The 17,585-nt window shown below is 44.6% G+C and overlaps 1 protein-coding gene across 2 annotated transcripts in view; it reads right to left on the bottom strand.

Annotated features, from left to right (window-relative positions):
* The window catches only part of Dera (deoxyribose-phosphate aldolase), a 100,271-nt gene that overhangs the window by 55,286 nt on the left and 27,400 nt on the right, over positions 1 to 17,585 (bottom strand). For both annotated transcript variants that reach the window (XM_021164759.1, XM_021164758.1), the window contains exons 5-6: positions 16,681 to 16,815; positions 1,286 to 1,414 (exon numbers count right to left, since the gene is read on the bottom strand). In XM_021164759.1, the coding sequence (XP_021020418.1) occupies positions 1,286 to 1,414; positions 16,681 to 16,815 (264 nt within the window). The remainder of the gene's footprint in view (positions 1 to 1,285; positions 1,415 to 16,680; positions 16,816 to 17,585) is intronic.

Raw genomic sequence — 17,585 nt, 5'->3', positions numbered from 1 at the left:
ACAGCCTAACGCCACCTTCCCTCTGGGAGCTGCTTGTGCAGAGGGTCCACAGCTGACCTTTCAGAAAGCCCATACTTTCTTCTGGATGGTGTTATACCTGTGGTAAGAGACACCTCAGGCCAGCTCAGTTGTGGCCCCATCAAGTGCCTCGGCCTTGCGAGCATGCTGACACGGCAGCACCCTCAGGGGTGTCCCACAAATGGTTACTGCCATGTTTGGCTGCAGCTCCTTGAAGATGGCCTCAACTTTTAGTTTGTTGCCCAGACTAGCAGTCTCTTCCTTGGCTAAGAACCAGAAGGGGACCACATGTCTAGCTAACACAATGAATGGCCTGAACCAGGGAAGCCAGGCACCTTCATCCCAGTGTTAGGGCCCCTAGGGGGCACCTCAAAATCAGCACAGTGAGGCGTGTCATCGAATAGAGAATTAATCAATTAATCGAAAGGATATGGAGTTCTCAAGAAGATGAATCAAGCGGTGGGGAAGGAAGTGATGCCGGACACTGTCGTGGCTGTGCTGAAGTCAAGCGTGCTGAGGACAGAGGCCTTCGAGGCAGGGGCCCAACATGCACAAGGACACAAAGGAAGCTGAGTCCAGGGGTGAAGGGGAAGGAAACAGGAGAAGACACAGACAGAGAGCCGGGAAGTTACACTCCATGGGGGAGGGGGGGCATTTAACAGCACAGAGGAGAGAAGACTAGAAAGGGCCAAAAGTAGGGACGGAGAACTAAGCTGAAGTAACCCACTCGGGAGGGTTTGCCCAGGACAGCAGCTGCAGCGTGGAGAGAGATGCAGCAGGCCACAAGAGTGTCTGAGGAATCCCTGGTACAGTGGAGGTGAGAAAGAGGCCGGCGGAGCTCCAACCAGAGCGAATGTGTCTGCTCTGTGCAAAGCAACAGGTCAACCTCTCTCTGAAAGTAAGAAGAACGCCCCCTGGATTCTTCTTTATATTAGCAGGAACAAAAGCAGGGGCCACTTGAGAAAGCACAGACAGGTCTCAGAAAGATGCAATGCTAAACTAAATCCTCTCCAGCACACACTGAGGAACAATCAACAAGCACAAAAGGCAATTTGCTAACAAGAGCGCCATCTACTGCTACATAGGGAGAGCGCAGCAAAAGAAAAATGCTACAAACAAACAGAAAAGTGGACAGAGGCCCAAAGTCTCCATTCACAAATCAAGGGTTTACGGTAGCACTTGCAATACCATCCAAATGCTTGTCTTTCCTTGTTTCTCCTAAAACCGTCGACCCAGTGGGAAGCGGGTCTGAAGACACGAAGCTTACCTGCCATCATCGCTACCAGGCTGGCTTTGTAGACGTTGGTGAGAGAGCCCAGTTCGCCCGTAGCTAGGATGGTTTTGAGATGGGCCTCGCCGCAGGCCTTTCGAAACTGAGTGACCTCATCGTAGAGAGCTGTGAAGGAAACAATTGCAGCGTTACAAAGCAGGCAGGCGGGAACAGCATGGTGGCTCTTTAGAGCCAGGAGGAACCCACTTCGGATTTATGAAACATAAGACATTTGCCACTCACTTACTAAACATCACCCCAATTTAATATCACCTAGAGCACTCTGCTACAGTTCACATTCTGCTTTGAGCAGTGCCTGGTTTGCCACCATAAAACTGTTCCCAAGCTCTGGGCCTGGGGTCAAGAGTCATAAAGCCTCTTAAATACCATTATGAAGACATGCAAATTACAAATAATTTCTACTTTTTTCCACGTGATTAGGACCTGAGGGAGAAAGTAAAAGCAAATTTATCTGCCATACATCTAGCATCCAGTTACTATAGCACGAGGAAAAGATATCCTGCGGTTCCTATCCATTCTCCTCCAGAGGCAGCAGGCTCTCTTGTTAGTGGATAAAGCAGACCTTTTCTGATACAGGATACAGGAAGAGCTCATTGGCTACCACTGTAGACAGTAAGTACATGAAAACAGGAGGAGGAGATGGGCTGGCAGGTGCACTGCAGGTATGTGAGGAAAGCTCACCCTAGGGGTGTGCACTGAGGTAGCTGTCAATCACCCAAGCCCTACGTCACTTCCAGAGCTCCAGACAGAGCCTGCGACCAGACCAGCCTGGTAAGTAGACTAGACAGAGATGGGTCGACAAAGCAGCCAAAAACACATGGCAAATCCAAACTGAGGGAAGCGGCTGAAGGAAAACCAAACAGTTCAAAGAAACCAAAGCAAGCGAACACCAACTCGGAAACAAAACACAAACGAAATACACACAAAATTAAAAACATGTAAAAGAAAGAAAAGAAATATCAGTAAAGAGGCAAAAATGTTAGAAAACAAAACCAATGTGTTTCAAAAGCTACTTAAGAGGCATCTGTCAATGACAGCATGGGCTTTAGCCTTCTCCCCCTAGCCTACCATCTATCTGATTCCCCAAACTCAGGAATCAGAAAATCTGCCACGATGACCAGGGTGGCTTGTGTGTGTCTTAGGGGAAGCTGGTTTTACACACAGGATATCTGGTGTTTGTCACCACCAGATTGTCCTCATAGAAGGTCTGAGGTGACAGCCCTGTCTACCTCCCTTCCCCTGCCCACGTAACCTGACTCGTGGGAAAGCCATGTGACCTAAGTGCCCACCGTGACAGTGGAGTGTCTTAAATCATAACCCTGAGCAGGCAGTAACAATTTACATCCTTTCCACTCAGGAAGGGGAGTCTAGGGTGCAAGGACCTTTCTGGAAACTAAATCTAATGAGAACATTGTTCTTCTAGAAAAAGTGACAGGATGACTTCTGGTCTAAAAACCCAAGAATGCTAACCCGGTTAACCTGTGACTTGAAATTCTGTGGTAAGCAAGTAACAGTGGGCTCCCTGCTCCACAGCCTGACAGAGGTGAGCGGAAGACTGCAGATGTATCATTTCCTGTAGGACTCAGGCAATATTGTATTCAGTCTCGGTCCTATCCTTAGAGTACACTAACCTTATAGTTATTATAAAGATGAGGAAGAGGGAGAGAGAGAGAGAGAGAGAGAGAGAGAGAGTGCTGTGAAGTTTAGTATTAAAGTATTTTGGTGAAATAAGTTTCCATCTTGTCTGATAAAAATCAAATCTAATTTCATAACCTAACCCATTCCCCTTGAAGAGACAAGAAATTCTGCTGTATGGGTAAAAATCTTTAAAGATATTTAACTATAGCTTTTGTTACAGTGAACTTTGATCTGAATAACAAATTCTTCAACTATTGATTATGATCATATTTATGGAAAAAAAGCACTGCAATTCTTTTAGTGACCATTGGATTTATTTACTGTAGTAAACAAACCAGAAGAACAAGATGTGGTTTTATGACCAGCAGCTAGAGGGTGTGGGGGAGCCCTGCTGTTGAGGTTGTAGTCCACCATGTAGGGATAGCTCTCTGAGCTTAGTGCAAAACCGAGAACTCCCTTTCGGGGCGGGACTTCCCTTCTTCTGCTTGGCCTTGGCTGGACAGTGTCTCTGAGCAGGTACGGGGCCTTATGCGGAGAATGACCCCGGGCAGAGCTCTCTGCACGTACTGCACACAAGTCCCGCTCTAGCCTCCCACCCACGCGATAATTAGCTGCTGTGTTATGGCCAATCAGCCCTTTCCACCCATACCTCTAAAAGCCTCATATCCCTGCCCCTGGAAAGATGAAGTAGAGCTGTCTCACTGAAGCTGTCTCCCTTCTGTTACACTCACGATGCCACTTCTGCCCTCACAGGCTGGTGGCCCATGACCCCGGAGGAAAGGGAGACCCACAAGAGGGTATGTTCTTTAACTCAGAACCCAAACAGAAGGGATGTAAAGGGGCCACCTCCGCATCCGCGCCCTTCATTCTCAACGTGCTAATTTCATGACGTTAGCCGTATCATGTGTTCCTGAGAAAGCATCTATAGCTTGGCTTTATTCTATTATTCTGTGTACTCAGAACATATGCAGGACCGTGGAGACCCTGTCCCAAGGGAATAAGACAGAGAGTGATGAACACGGTCTCTCATGGAGCCTGCAACTCACTCCCTGGCTAGCCTGGCTGGCCAGTGATGCCCAGGTATCTTGCATGGGTCCGTCCATCCATCCAGAGCTGGAACTGCAGTGGGGAACACCAAGGCTTGCTTTACTATGTGGGTTCCAGGGCTCAAACTCATACCCTTGTGTTCAAGCCCTTACTGTCTGAGCTCTCCCTCCCTCTTCCTGCTCCAATCTGGATTCCTTGAATAGAAAACACAACCTCTTTGGAAAGAGCCTCAGGAAGCAGCCTCGGGAAGTTCACCATATTATCCCTTTCTTCTGTGTGTTTATTATGCTTCCGTCTATCATGCACCCGTGCACAGGTACATGTGAGCCTCAAAAGACAACTATTCGTTCTTTATTTCCTCAGAAAAGACAAGACTCTAGAGCTAGCACAGCTGCTGCTCTTTATGGGTTGTGGAATTGAGTTAAGAGTTTCCTGCATTTCTCTAGCCTATTTAGAGGGGCTAGCTTTTTTCACATACCTTTGGGAAGAGTCAGTAAAATAATCCATGTGACTGCAAGAGAATGGGGCAATTCATAGGTATTTATTCTTTAATAATAGCTCCCCGTATGTTTTCTTATATACGTCCAGAAATGCAACAATAACTTTACAGATGAAAATAAACTAAGAATTGTCCTAAGATTTACGAAAGTATAGTGAGAATTTACAAGTGTTACGTACAAGAAAACCAACCACTTCACCACAGCGCAAGCCAAAAACACCCAGAAGATGCATAGCTAGTGTTCATGTAGCTTATGGGCTGCACACTGATATTAGTGAGAGACACTGGGAAACCATGACACTTGTCAATAAGAGACCCTGACGGCTGAAATATAGCCCAGCCACACTCAAACTATGCCTCTTACCACACTCAGCAGATACTTATCTCAGGGTGCAAATGAGGAAAACAAGCGGGGGGAGGGGGGATGGATGCCCCTCCCCATGCCACCCCCCAAGGAAAGGACAGAGTAGGGGACCGGTCTACTGTAATTGCTACTTGACTATGTGAGAAGATGTTACATGATTAACAGATAAAGAGAAGAGATGATTCTCTGTGAGGTTCGATTAAAGAATAAGAAGCCTTAAGTTTCAAAGCATCATCCTTTCAAAACGCTGAGGGTTTCCTGTGCATCACTGGAATGACCCCAGTATGACAGCTGACCGTTTCTGAAATGTAGAGGGATCCTAAAATGTTATCACTAGTCCATAATGGGACAGATGAAAACTGTGTCTTCAGATTCTAAATAAGATTGTACTGCCTCAGGCTGGAGAAATGGCTCTGTGGTTCAGAGTCCTGGGTGCTCTTGCAAAGGACGCAACACCCATACGGTGTTCCAGCATCCATAGGGTGGTTCCCAAGCATGCATAAGAGGATCTGATGGTCTCTCCTGACATCCATGGGCACTAGACATGCATATAATACACAGACATACATGTAACCACAATACTCATAAACATAAAAATTAAAAATTAAAGAACACGCTTCCTCAAATACTTCCAGCAGAGAGCCCAGTACACATGGACACACACACACACACATGCACACCCCACAAGTGCATTCTACAAATGAAATTCATTTTCCAGAAACACACTGAAGAACTTCCCAAAGTAACAGAGCAAGCAAACTTAGACTCTAAGAAGAGGCTGGCCCTCATCCAATTGTAAATTATTCACTTTATAGTTGTGCACTGGAATCCTAACTCCCATTCCAGGGTGCAAAAAGTTTAAAGGTCATTCAGGAACATAAAACACTTATTTTTTTTCATCCTATATAAACTTTTGAAGGCTAAAGAGTCAGCTCCCCTGATAATGTGTACGCTACAGACGCTTGAGGAACCGAACTCCTGAATACACATAAAAAAACAAGCCAGGGGTGGGCCTTCCCCCAGTAATCATCACAGCACTGGTAAAGACTGGAGGGTCCCCAGGGTCGCTGCCCAACTAACCAAGAACAATCAGCAAGCCAATGCCAGAGAGGGGCCCTGTTTCAATACATAAAGTGGATGGCATCTGAAGAGAGACACCTCGGGTCGTCCTCTGGCCTCCATATGTACACACAGGAAAGCACAGATGTGTCCCTCACTGCAGAGAGAGAGAGAGAGAGAGAGAGTGTGTGTGTTTTTGAATCCCTCTGCCAGCCCTCTGGCAGAACAATGCACTGCAGTGCTCAGAGTTTCTATCAGGCCTTCCCAGGCCCCTGTCTCTAACTAGTTACGTCACTTGACAAAGCTATTGAACATCCCAGGGCTCCATTTTTCTTCACTCCACAGCCATTGTTCAAGTTGTGAGAATAGATGTAAAAGTAATTGTTCGGATGATTATGAGGGTAATCAACTAATTATGCTTCTCTCACATCCACCTTTAATAACAGGCACGTGGAAAATGAAGATTAAACTCTGCCTTACTCTAAAAGCTAAAGTCTTAGAACTGAGGGCACTGGCTCGGAAAGACAACTCGGAAACTGCCTTGTAGCAGATCTCTGCAGAGATGGCAGACACGAGACAGTCCCAACTACCCAGCGCCTTGAGAGCAGAGACAGGCAGGAAAACTAGAATTTCACAGCAGGTATGGGACACCCCTGAAGGATGCGGAGGGACTTAGTTTGCCATGGAGAGTGATGGACACTCTACCTAGTGAGTTCTGGGAACTCCAGTAGGATTTGTTGACTGCAGTCAGCAGTATTAGGCCAGGGAGATGTCCAAAGAGCTTCAAACAAGTTATATACAATGGCACTGACCATGTGAAGGTTGACCAAACAGACGGCCATACTGAAGGTCATGGGAACAAGGTTTCTTGTAACATTAAAGGACATAAATATGGGAGGGTATGTGCATGAGGACAATACCTCAGATATGAGATCATAATAGATTTTTCTGTGAATTAGAGGCCTCTAAGATAGATAGATAGATAGATAGATAGATAGATAGATAGATGGATAGATAGATAGGTGGATACATGGATAGATCGGTAATACATAGATAGACAGACACACACACACATACACAGAGGAATAGGCAGACAGACAGAGAAGAAACAGCTATAGATATGTGCTTATGAATGTTGTGACTATGAATGTATTCACACAGTTGCTAGATCTGGCCACTGAGTGTGCACAGAACATCAGCATCTGAACAGTGGTCAGTGTATCTGGTAACAGTGGTACCCAGATAAGAGGACCCAGGCTTCTTGGAAAACAGCTGTTTCCAGGCTCAAGGCTTTAAAGAAAGTCAACGACGAGCCTGAATCACCTTTTATAACAAAGAGAAGTTCTGCAGAACGAGGGGAACATTGAAAGGACACAGCAGCCAGTCTGAAGTGGCTTCCACTGGACAACTTTCAGACAGCTTGAGTCTGAAAGTGATAACAACACTATGACTGGGAAATGGAAAGACGACAACGAGGGGAGGGAGAGAGGAACGGGGGAGAGTGCAGGGGAGAAGGTGTCTGCATAGTCATACCCATGGCCCAAGAGCAGAGGAGAGACTGAGGGAGGGAGTGGCCAATGGGGGCTTATTGTTTGTCAGTATGAATGAACTGTGTGTGTGGGGGGGGTGAGTGTGTGTGGTGTGTGTGTGTGTGGTGTATGTGGGTGTACATGTGTGTGCATGCGTGTGTGTTTGTGTGTGCATGTGTGTGCATGTGTGTATGTGTGTATGTGTGTGTGCATGCGTGTGTGTATGTGTGTGCATGTGTGTGTGTGTGCGTATGTGTGTGCATGCGTATGTGTGTATGTGTGTATGTGTGTGTGCGTGCATGTGTGTATGTGTGTGCATGTGTGTAAGTGTGTGCATGCGTGTGTGCATGCATGTATGCATGTGTGTGCATGTGTGTGCATGCATGTATGCATGTGTGCGTATGTGTGTGCATGTGTGTGTTATGAAAATGCCATGGTTTACCTGCACTATTATGTTTGTCAATTAAAATTTTAAAACTGCAAAAGGATCAAAAAAGATTTAAAAACTGATAGTAAAAGATTACTACCAAGCTAGTTCAACAGAAATCTATGAGCCTTATGAAAGGGAAGGAGAGAAGGGACAGGGAGGGGGACAGAAAGAGAGGCCGGAAGGGAGGGAAGCAGGCAGGAGGAGGACGAGTGTAGGAGGAATGATACAACTGGGGAATTGCCACTTGGAGACAACTACTAGAATAATAACTGAATAATTATCAAGGGATGGTAAAATGCTGGATAAAAGCTGGATTAGAGGTGGGCTATTAACATAGTCTGGGACGATAGCTATTCATTGTCTATATTTACATATTTACATATTAAAATGAAAAATGCTGATTTTATGATGTAGAAACTTGACAGAAGTCATCCTAGCTCAGTAAAACTTAACATCCTCAAGAGCCAGACAGATTAACATCCTGTGACTCTCAAAGAACAGTGGAAACCTCAGGCACTTATTCACAAATACTTAACTTGAACCTAATAAGAAGAAAACACTAAGCAAGTCTGACTTTGGGGTGTATGTGTTTGAAATAGTCTCATGTAGCCCATGCTGGACTCCAACTTGTTATATAGCTGAGGATATCCTTGAACTCTCAATCCTCCTGCCACCCACCTCCCATGGGCTGGGACTGCGTGGAAAAAATCACCACGTTTTATGAGAGACAGGAGCTCAAAGCTAGGGCTTTATGCATGCTGGACAAGCACTTTACCAACCAAGCTACATCTGGAGTCCCTGAAAGACAGCTTGTAAATTACTAACAACAGGCCTGGCCTCCTCAAAAAATAATAATAATAATAATAATAATAATAATAATAATAATAAATAAAAATTAAAAAATAAAAATAAATAAATAAAAACAAAAAAACAAAACTGTCAGGGGCGGGGGGTGCTGACTCACAATAAAGAAGGAAAAACAGAGGTATAATGACTGACGTAGATCTAATCTTGCCACTGGGCACCTAAAACTCTGAACAGAGCCTGTGCATCTAATGTTGGACGTGAAAGAGCGCTTTGCTCTGGCTGGGTGTGATCTTGCCATCACTTCTTGAGAATATACAGTGACGTATTTAAGGGTAATAAGTCAACAGGAATACAAATTAGTCTCAAATAGTTCATAAAAATTATAGTTATGTAACACACACACATGTAAAAAAACAAAACAAAAAAAAGCCAAAAAAACAAGAACACTTTTAGGACAGGAGAGGCTGGCTTTACACTTGAGCTCTGCACACTATTTTTGTGATTTTTCTATATGGTTTAATAAAATCACTCAGAACTAAAACTTAAAACAACATACGATATTTTCTATGGCTTGCAAAGAACCTAAGTATTTTTCTGACACAGGGGGGCTTTTGTGACCATCAACTAGTCTATGGTGCTCCAAGTTCTTAAAACAGGGTTTTATATGGGACATATTTTATAATCTACTTACATATATATATATATGAATATATGCATATATATACATATACACATAGATAAGATAGATGATGATGATAGATAGATATGTTTATGACATAATTTTCATGACCGTACAGTCTTCCATTATACAGATATAAAATTGTACTCAGTCAACCCCTGTCGTTGTTTTTGGCCGTGATAAGCAATCCTGCAGCGACGTCCCCACAGGAAGGTCTCTGCACAGCTCGTCATGCTATCCCCTAGAGTCTTTATTATTTTTTTCTGCTCACACACTTCCAAGTAAAATATGTTCATTGTTAAAAATTCAAACATTACAAAACTGAGAATTCCTCATTTAAAGAGAAAAGAAGAAAAGAATGATTCTTGCCACGTACCAGAAAAATAATAATTTGGAAGGTTATTATAAAAGATGACTGACAAATGAAAATGGAATTCAAACACCCCAACTGCAAATTAGTCAGGATAATGCAAAATTTAACAAAACACACACAGCAGAAGCACTGGCAGAGTGATGTCACATAAAACCCCATAAGAAATGTTTTGACTTATAATGAGGCCTTCAGGATTTTGAAGGGGGTGTACCAGAAGCCCAGGATATATCACACTGCTGATACTTAATCAATATTGTTGCACAACTCACGGGAGTCTGCAGCCTGGCCCTGGGGCCCCTCCCACCTCCACCAAGCTGGTGAGAAGTAGAAGTCAGAACCTAACCTCTGCCCAACAGGTGAGGCTGTGTGGGTGGAGTCAGAGTCAGAGGCCGGCCTGCCTGCGTATGTGCATCTACAGATTGGGGCCGGGGGTAGACAGAAAGCAGAGGGTTAGGCTGCAGGGTGATTTTGTTTTCCTTTTTTCTTGCTTACATCTATTTTTCAAACCGATAAATAAAAATACAAAAACTGTACCAGTTAATGGGGTGCCATGAGATATTCTGATGTATGCATGTTCTGTTTGATATTTATGTCCATGCAGACATAGCTATGTCCTCAGACACTTGCCATCTTCTCTTTTAGCTTTTTGAGATGCAGAACTTAAATGTTGTCTACAGGCGCCTGACCATGCAGCCACTTCCTCAGCTTCCTGCTCCTAACTCCCTAACCACTGAGGGGCCTTTCCTTCAGCTCCAGGACAAGGACTCTATTTCGGCAAGGCAGTGACCCCCCCACCCTAGCCCTGCCCAGCCCTGCCCCTCCACCAGGAATATAGCATTTTCTTTTCTAGTGTCAATCTCACAGCAGCTGGGAATGCACAACATTTTCTGGAAGAGCATAGCTCTAGCTGTAGAAAGCAGCGCTAGTGTGTCCTGCACATCTGGAGCCGTGATGTGGGTAAGACCCCAAAGCTTCAGACGTTGTGATTCCTGTCATAAAGTCATAAAGCTCTGTCCTTTTGTTTCCTGTGATTCAAAGGCAGTTTAAAAAATAATTGCTAGTGAACACATCTAAGCAATTATTTTTTTGAGTGCCAGAGAGATGTTCAACACTGCATAAGAATGTCCTGAAAATAATGCTTCAGATAATTATATGTACAGTAAAACACTTAATATAAAACTGTACAGAAACCTTTCATACCAAAAAAAAAAAAAAAAGTCACAAGATGTTCAAGAACATGGTTTCATTCGCCAGAGCAATTAATTAAACTTGTAAGGGTAAAATGGAGATGGGCTTACTAAATCACCCAGCAGTAAAATAACCTAGAAGAAATAAAACACACACATTTTTGCCAGCACTATTGAAGTGCCAAAGACTCATAGCGTAAAAATAAAACCCATAAAAGCCTCTGGCTCTCTATCTCCCGACTCTCTCCGTTATAAACAACTGGAAACAGAGGAGCTCGAGTAAGGATTATGTGACTCTACTCCCGAGAAGAGTCTATAGATTTAGAAATAGCTTTTCTGGTGAGCTATTATTATTAATAGCTCTATAAAGGAAACAAGAATAATTTCTTTTCGGGGATCCCCGTTCTTCTGTGAAAACCTAAAAATAAGTAAATCACAAAAAGCAGATTGATTACTGCTCAGATTTCAGGTCCCTAGCATCTAGTTCAGATGAGGAAAGGAGAGACACGCTGGCTGTGTTCTTGGGATTTCGTTCTCTCAAACTGAACCAGACAGTGTTGGGTGTGCCTGCTGCAATCTAAGCTTAGAGAACCACAGGAGGGGTGAGCAACCAAAAGACATGGAGATGACGAAGCTGTGGCCACAGGAGACAGACAACACTCACAACTGCTTCACTGAACGACTGCACCAGAAAAAGCCAGTGTTTGAACCACCTAGGAACCCTGTATTCTGGTATCCCATGGACTCTTGGTCCCCAGGCCCAGTGAAGGCAGTGCCAGTGCTAGGCTCACAGAAGTAGAGTAACGAGTAAGGTACAAATGGAAGAACTGCTCCGGATCACTGGTAAATACCACAGGCATCTCTGTGAGGCAGAAATGAGACCAGACCGCCCCTATGTATATTAGCTACAGAAGGCAGGCAGTTATCAAAGTCTTCCCATAAAGTGCCGAAAGCTTTCTCAGAAAAGCAAACTAAGAGAGGTGTTGGCATCAGCACTACCATAAAACACACACACACACACACACACACACCACAGTAGTACGTGGACCCTAGTACAGGAGTATTACTGACACTAAGAAAGCCAGAGACCTCAAGAGATTCTCACAGGAGCAGGAGCCTCGCTCCCATCATATCCAGCCCGCAGTTCTGGCTGTACCAGAATCGGCCCAGGACCGTGTGGGAAGAGATCTGGATTGAGAACTTAGGAAATCCTTGTCAGGTAATTCTGAGAGCCATCAGTACCATCTTCACTCTGTCTCAGGTGACAGACAGACAGACATCCGGCTGCATGGACAGAAGCCCGTGAAGTCATCTCAGGGCAGTACAGTGTGAATGAAGTAAACATGGCTGATAGGAAGAAGCTAAACAGAAACGGACTAGGGTAAGACTGAACGAAAAGTGCTATATAAGTAGAGACCACAGCAGTCTGTGCTGCTCAAGGTAGGGTAGTTACCTCAGGGATTTCAGTAGCTCCTGCACACCTCACCACACTCAGGATAACACGGCCACCAACGAAAGCATCCCGAATAACCAAGAATGCACTAAATCTAACTATGACTTCCTTAAGTTAGTGGAGGGTAAGTAGTTATTTTAATGCATTTCTTCCTTACGTGGCTAGATTCCCTGACGTCAAGGGGACTCTGATTCTGAGTCTCTGGTTCTCTGAAAATGGTGATGAGTGAGTGTGCAGACAGGAGTCGCGAGCAACAGAGGGACCAGGCAGATGAGGATGCTGGTGCCCAGAGCTCGGGAAGCTGACATGGAAGACAACAGAACAGAACTTGACTCTCTAAGAATGAGAAGTGACACCAGGACAGAACCCCTGAGGGAAGGCAGGCGGCATTCAGGAACTTGGCACCAAGAAAAGGGGACACTGAGAAGTTAGAGGGAACCTCGGGAGTGTGAAATCAGACACAGTCAGGACCAAGTGTTCTAGGAGGAAAAGGCAGCTCACCACGTCAAACACTGAATAGAGGTGCATAACAAACAAGGGAAGAACATGGGGGCCGAGGGAAATGGCAGGCCGCTGTCCTCACCCTTAGAGCCTACCCAAAGCGAGATGTGGGTTGTTTAAGGATTCCAGCGGTGATGGGGATAAAAGGGAGATGTGTCATTAATGAAGGGGAATGATGACTTCAAAGAGGAACACTTAAAGGCGAGGACAGAGAGGGAGAGGCTGGGAACTTAGAGATGAGAGGACCTGGGCATGCAGGCGACAGTCAAGAGCCGCACAGCAAAGACCGAGAGCCACACAGTAAAGACCACAGGTCTGAGGCCACAAGGACTAGGCAAGAGCCAGACATCTGACAAAGTAGAGACATCAAAGGGAAATGAAAGACGGAGCTGGGGAGATGGCTAGATGGTTAAGAGCACTGGATACTCTGGCAGAGGATCGGACTTCTATTCCCTTCACAAACATGGTGGCTCACAACCACCTGTAACTCTAGTTCCTGGGGATCTGACATCTTCTTCTGGCCTCCTTGGGCGCCAGGCCTGCAGGATATATGCAAATACATTCAGGAAAAAACACTAATATAGATTTTAAAAATATATAGAAAGAACGGGAAGATAAGAGTGGGGCTGTGTTGGTTTCAATGAGAATGGCCCCAGGGATTCACTCATCCAAATGCTGAAGGGCTGCCACCATTGGAAAGGATCAGGAGCTGTGGCTTTAGAAAGTGTGTCACTGGGGCTGGGCTTTGAAGTTTCAAAAGTTCAATCCATGTACAGCAGCTCTCTTTTTGCTGCCTGTGGTTCCAGATGTAAAACTCCCAGTGACCTCTCTGGCACCATTGTCTGTCTGCCCGCCACCACTCACCCAGCCATGAAGGACTAAATCTCTGAAACTAGAAGCCAGCTTTTGTTTACGAGAGTTGCTGTGGTCACGGTGTCTCTTCACAGCAACAAGAGACTAAGCCAGGGAGCTCATATCCAGTCTCCTCCCAGAATCTGGAGCAAGCGCCATGGAACCACATGCCTCTGGGCTGTGGGACGTGGTCTACTGCTGATGTGACTTGCAAAGTGTTAACAGGTAACCTTTACTGTCCACTGGCTGGGATCTAGAATCGCTCTAGAAATAAACACCTGGGCACGCGTGTGAGAGAACTTCTGATGAGCCTGGGTGACTGATGAGAGATCCACACTGGATGTGGGGAGCAGTAGCTGTTCTTTGGGGTGAGCTGGGCACTGCAGTCTCTCCCCCTAAATCTTGACTTTAGATTTTGCTGTGATTTCTCTGCCACAATGGACTGTGAGCCAAGCCAGGCCCTGTCTTTACGGTAAGGGGATTTCACTGGGTGTTATGCTGCAGTGGGAAGAAAATGAAATAATCCCTGAAGCAACTCACAGAACTCATAGAGGGGAGGGCCCAAGGCAGGAAATGGGACAGCCTGCTGGGCACGCCCACCAGCGCATATCACAGAAATAATGAGAGGCTTTTAATCAGAAAACCCCTAATATAAAAACAGGGCACTGAAACACACAATGTAAAATCAAGCTGAGAATCAAAATTAAGACAAAATACTGCAGTGGGGAAAGGCTTAAGTCACTGCTGGCTTTTATTTAAAAATAAATTTCTAGCATTAAATGTTCCTTTTCCATTTGGTTTGGGTCAAGAGGTTATTAACACCATAGAAAAAAGTTAATGGAAAAGTATGGTCTAGGACAACAATGTATTATTATATTTTGTGGAAATGCCTACTTTGGGGAAATTATTATCTCAGAAACAGCCATCCCTAAGTCTGTGAAGGAGAGCCAATTACATCAAAACCCACCTCCTATTGGATTTCACTTTTCAATTAACAGAGCTTGAGAGACAAGAACACAAGTTATAATATAAACTGCATGTCTGTGTCTTCACCTGCTTGCAAAAGACATAAAGAATGTACATCTGGATTTACTTAAAATATGCATATTTACATTATCCACAACTCTGAAATCATAACTGAAAAACTATGACCAAAAGCTTATAAGCAGAATTCACAGAAACAAGAACATATATAAAATATGACTTTCAAGAAGGATTAAGGATGCCCAAAGCACACACAAGCAGCAATACAAATGGGCACAAGTAAAAAGAGATATTTGGAACTGTCGAGAACAGTAGTATACATAGGAAAGGGGGAAGAAGTGGGAGAGACGTGAAATGGTGCTAACTCTCCAAGCTGGAAAGCAGGTAGCCTCACTCGCAGCCAGTGTTGGAAGCCATGTAAATGACTTAGTTCAAGAAAGCAGGATGCAATCAACAAGATGCAGAGGTTTTCAGACGTGACCTTTCTTTCCTTTCCCTGGGGAGGATGGTGAAGGCTGGATCTTCGAAAGCCACCTTAGGCAATGGTGTGTTCCTGCTGCGGTGGTAGACACACACACTACAGAACTGAGAGATGGAATTGGTCCAGGTCTCCGACATAATTCTACTTCCCTCTGAATGCCCTGTGGCTAGACTGAGGACTGAATTTTTGTTACATCATAAGTAAACAAAAATCAGTTAATGGGGCCAAACAGTGGAATAGGTTTGACAGAAAATAAGTTTACAGATATATACTATCAAATCTCCTCTCTGGTACCCAATTTCAATATCTGCAGTCTCAGTTAACAGGAATCAACGTAAGGTCTGAAAGTACTAAATGGAAGGTTCCAGAAATAAACTGTTCATAGGTTTTACAGGGCGGCTGTGGTGAAATCTCATGCTGGCTATGCTGTTCTGTTCACAGTTACTGAGTCACTAAAGCCATCACAGTTATCAGATGAATATGTCTCCGCTAACAGTGACACAGAGGCCAGGAGGATGACTCGAGGGTTAAGAATGCCAACAGCCAAGCCTGGTCACCTGAGTCTGATCCACAGGGCTCACATAGAGGAAGGAGGCCAACTCCCAAAAGTTGCCCTCTGGTCTCCACAGCCGAGCCCTGGCATGTGTAAGTCCCACCCTCCACATATACACAAGTAAACAAATGAATTAAGTGATCTACTGACCCCCCCATACTTAGAAATATGTTTTACTTGGTATGTACATCTATCAAGAAACAATATATTATCTTGGCATTAATTTAGTTTCATCTAAAATGTTAAATTACTTGCCATGGTAACTTTTTCAGAGAGCATTGTATTTATTTTAGTTATTAATATCCTCATCTTTAGGATATAAGATATATATATATATATATATATATATATAGGAATAGATAAAGTTCATTTGATTGTTTCATACCTCATTGTATAACAGCATCCTGTTACTAGGATGGACATTATCTTCTCACAGCTTGGCATAATGGTGAGACACTAACTCTACAGATGAATATGTAATCACATTTAAGGTAGAAAAGGGGCATTTAATAAGCTTAATACACTAGTACACATCCTCACCGTCCACAAATATTAACGTGAAAAACGATAACCTCCCCAACGTCCCAGAGTAAACCTTGCCTAATTAGAGGCCTTGCCTGGAGTGACTTATTTACTGAATAACGAAACAGTACAAAACTGTAGGAATTCTTCCAAAAGAGAAGCAAATTAATAATTTTTAAACTGGATTTGGGATGACTGTGCCCCTAACTACACAGAGAGTCATAACCTGTTCCTGCAGACAGAGGAGGGGTTACACTTACAAGGAAATCAAGAGGGACACTCTTAGCCATGTTCCTCTGACCACTGACTTGTGACCTGGAACTTGATTCCTAAGCCCTGCTGTGTTCCGTTCAGATCTCCCCATGATCCACCAGAAGGGCTGGGGCTCCCAGGGAGCAAGGACCTGCACCCACCTTCCCACTGGCCCATCAGCACCAACGTCCTGTTGATGACCACGTCGATTTCAGTAGCTCCATCCTCCACGGCCAGTCTGACCTCTTCCAATCGAGTCTTTAAGTGAGTCTGTCCGGCTGGAAAGCCAGTGGCCACTGGGAGAGATTTCAAAGAAAGAAAACAGAGGGAGAAAATGAGGGAGGGGAAAAAAGGGACAAACTTCAACTGGTCAGTTTGTAAGTGCAGCATTGAGAAATGAGGCATGAACGGTACTTAAACGTGACTCACGCCACACAGGACAAAGTTGGAGTAGCGGGATGAGTGCACATACATGTTCAGAGACATGATACATGTCTCTCTGGAAGACCTGGGGTGAATTTGCTGCAGAGATGTTTGCATGGGACGCTGAGTAACTATCAACTAAGTAAATATCAGCTGACTGTCTTTTTTCATTCACCCATCTCTGATTCTACACAGGGTCTGTTGCCCTTTCCTTCAGTTATCAGGTCTGCTACCACAGGCCAAACACATCTCCCTGTTATATAAGTAATGGGCTGAACGTCCTGAGATGGTGAAAATACTACGGTCTACAGAGGCACAACTTCAAATATGTTGGGAGCCCTCTTGGAGAGGCTATATACAGACATGCACATGGAGAGACGGCTCAGGGGTTAAAAGCACTGGCTGCTCTCATGAAGGACACAACTTCAGCTGCTAGCACCCACACGGAAGATCTAATGCATTCTTCTGGCATCTGTGCACATTCACAGGACTTGATGCAGAACCCATGAAAGCACAAACGTATATGCATAAAAAATAAATCTTGGGGGCTGGAGAGATGGCTCCGTGGGTAAGAGCACCCGACTGCTCTTCCGAAGGTCCAGAGTTCTAATCCCAGCAACCACATGGTGGCTCACAACCATCC

This window comes from Mus caroli, chromosome 6, assembly GCF_900094665.2.
Source record: "Mus caroli chromosome 6, CAROLI_EIJ_v1.1, whole genome shotgun sequence".
Classification (NCBI taxonomy): Eukaryota; Metazoa; Chordata; class Mammalia; order Rodentia; family Muridae; genus Mus; species Mus caroli.
Note: the sequence above shows the minus strand (reverse complement) of the source record. Positions and strands in the feature narration are given on the sequence as shown.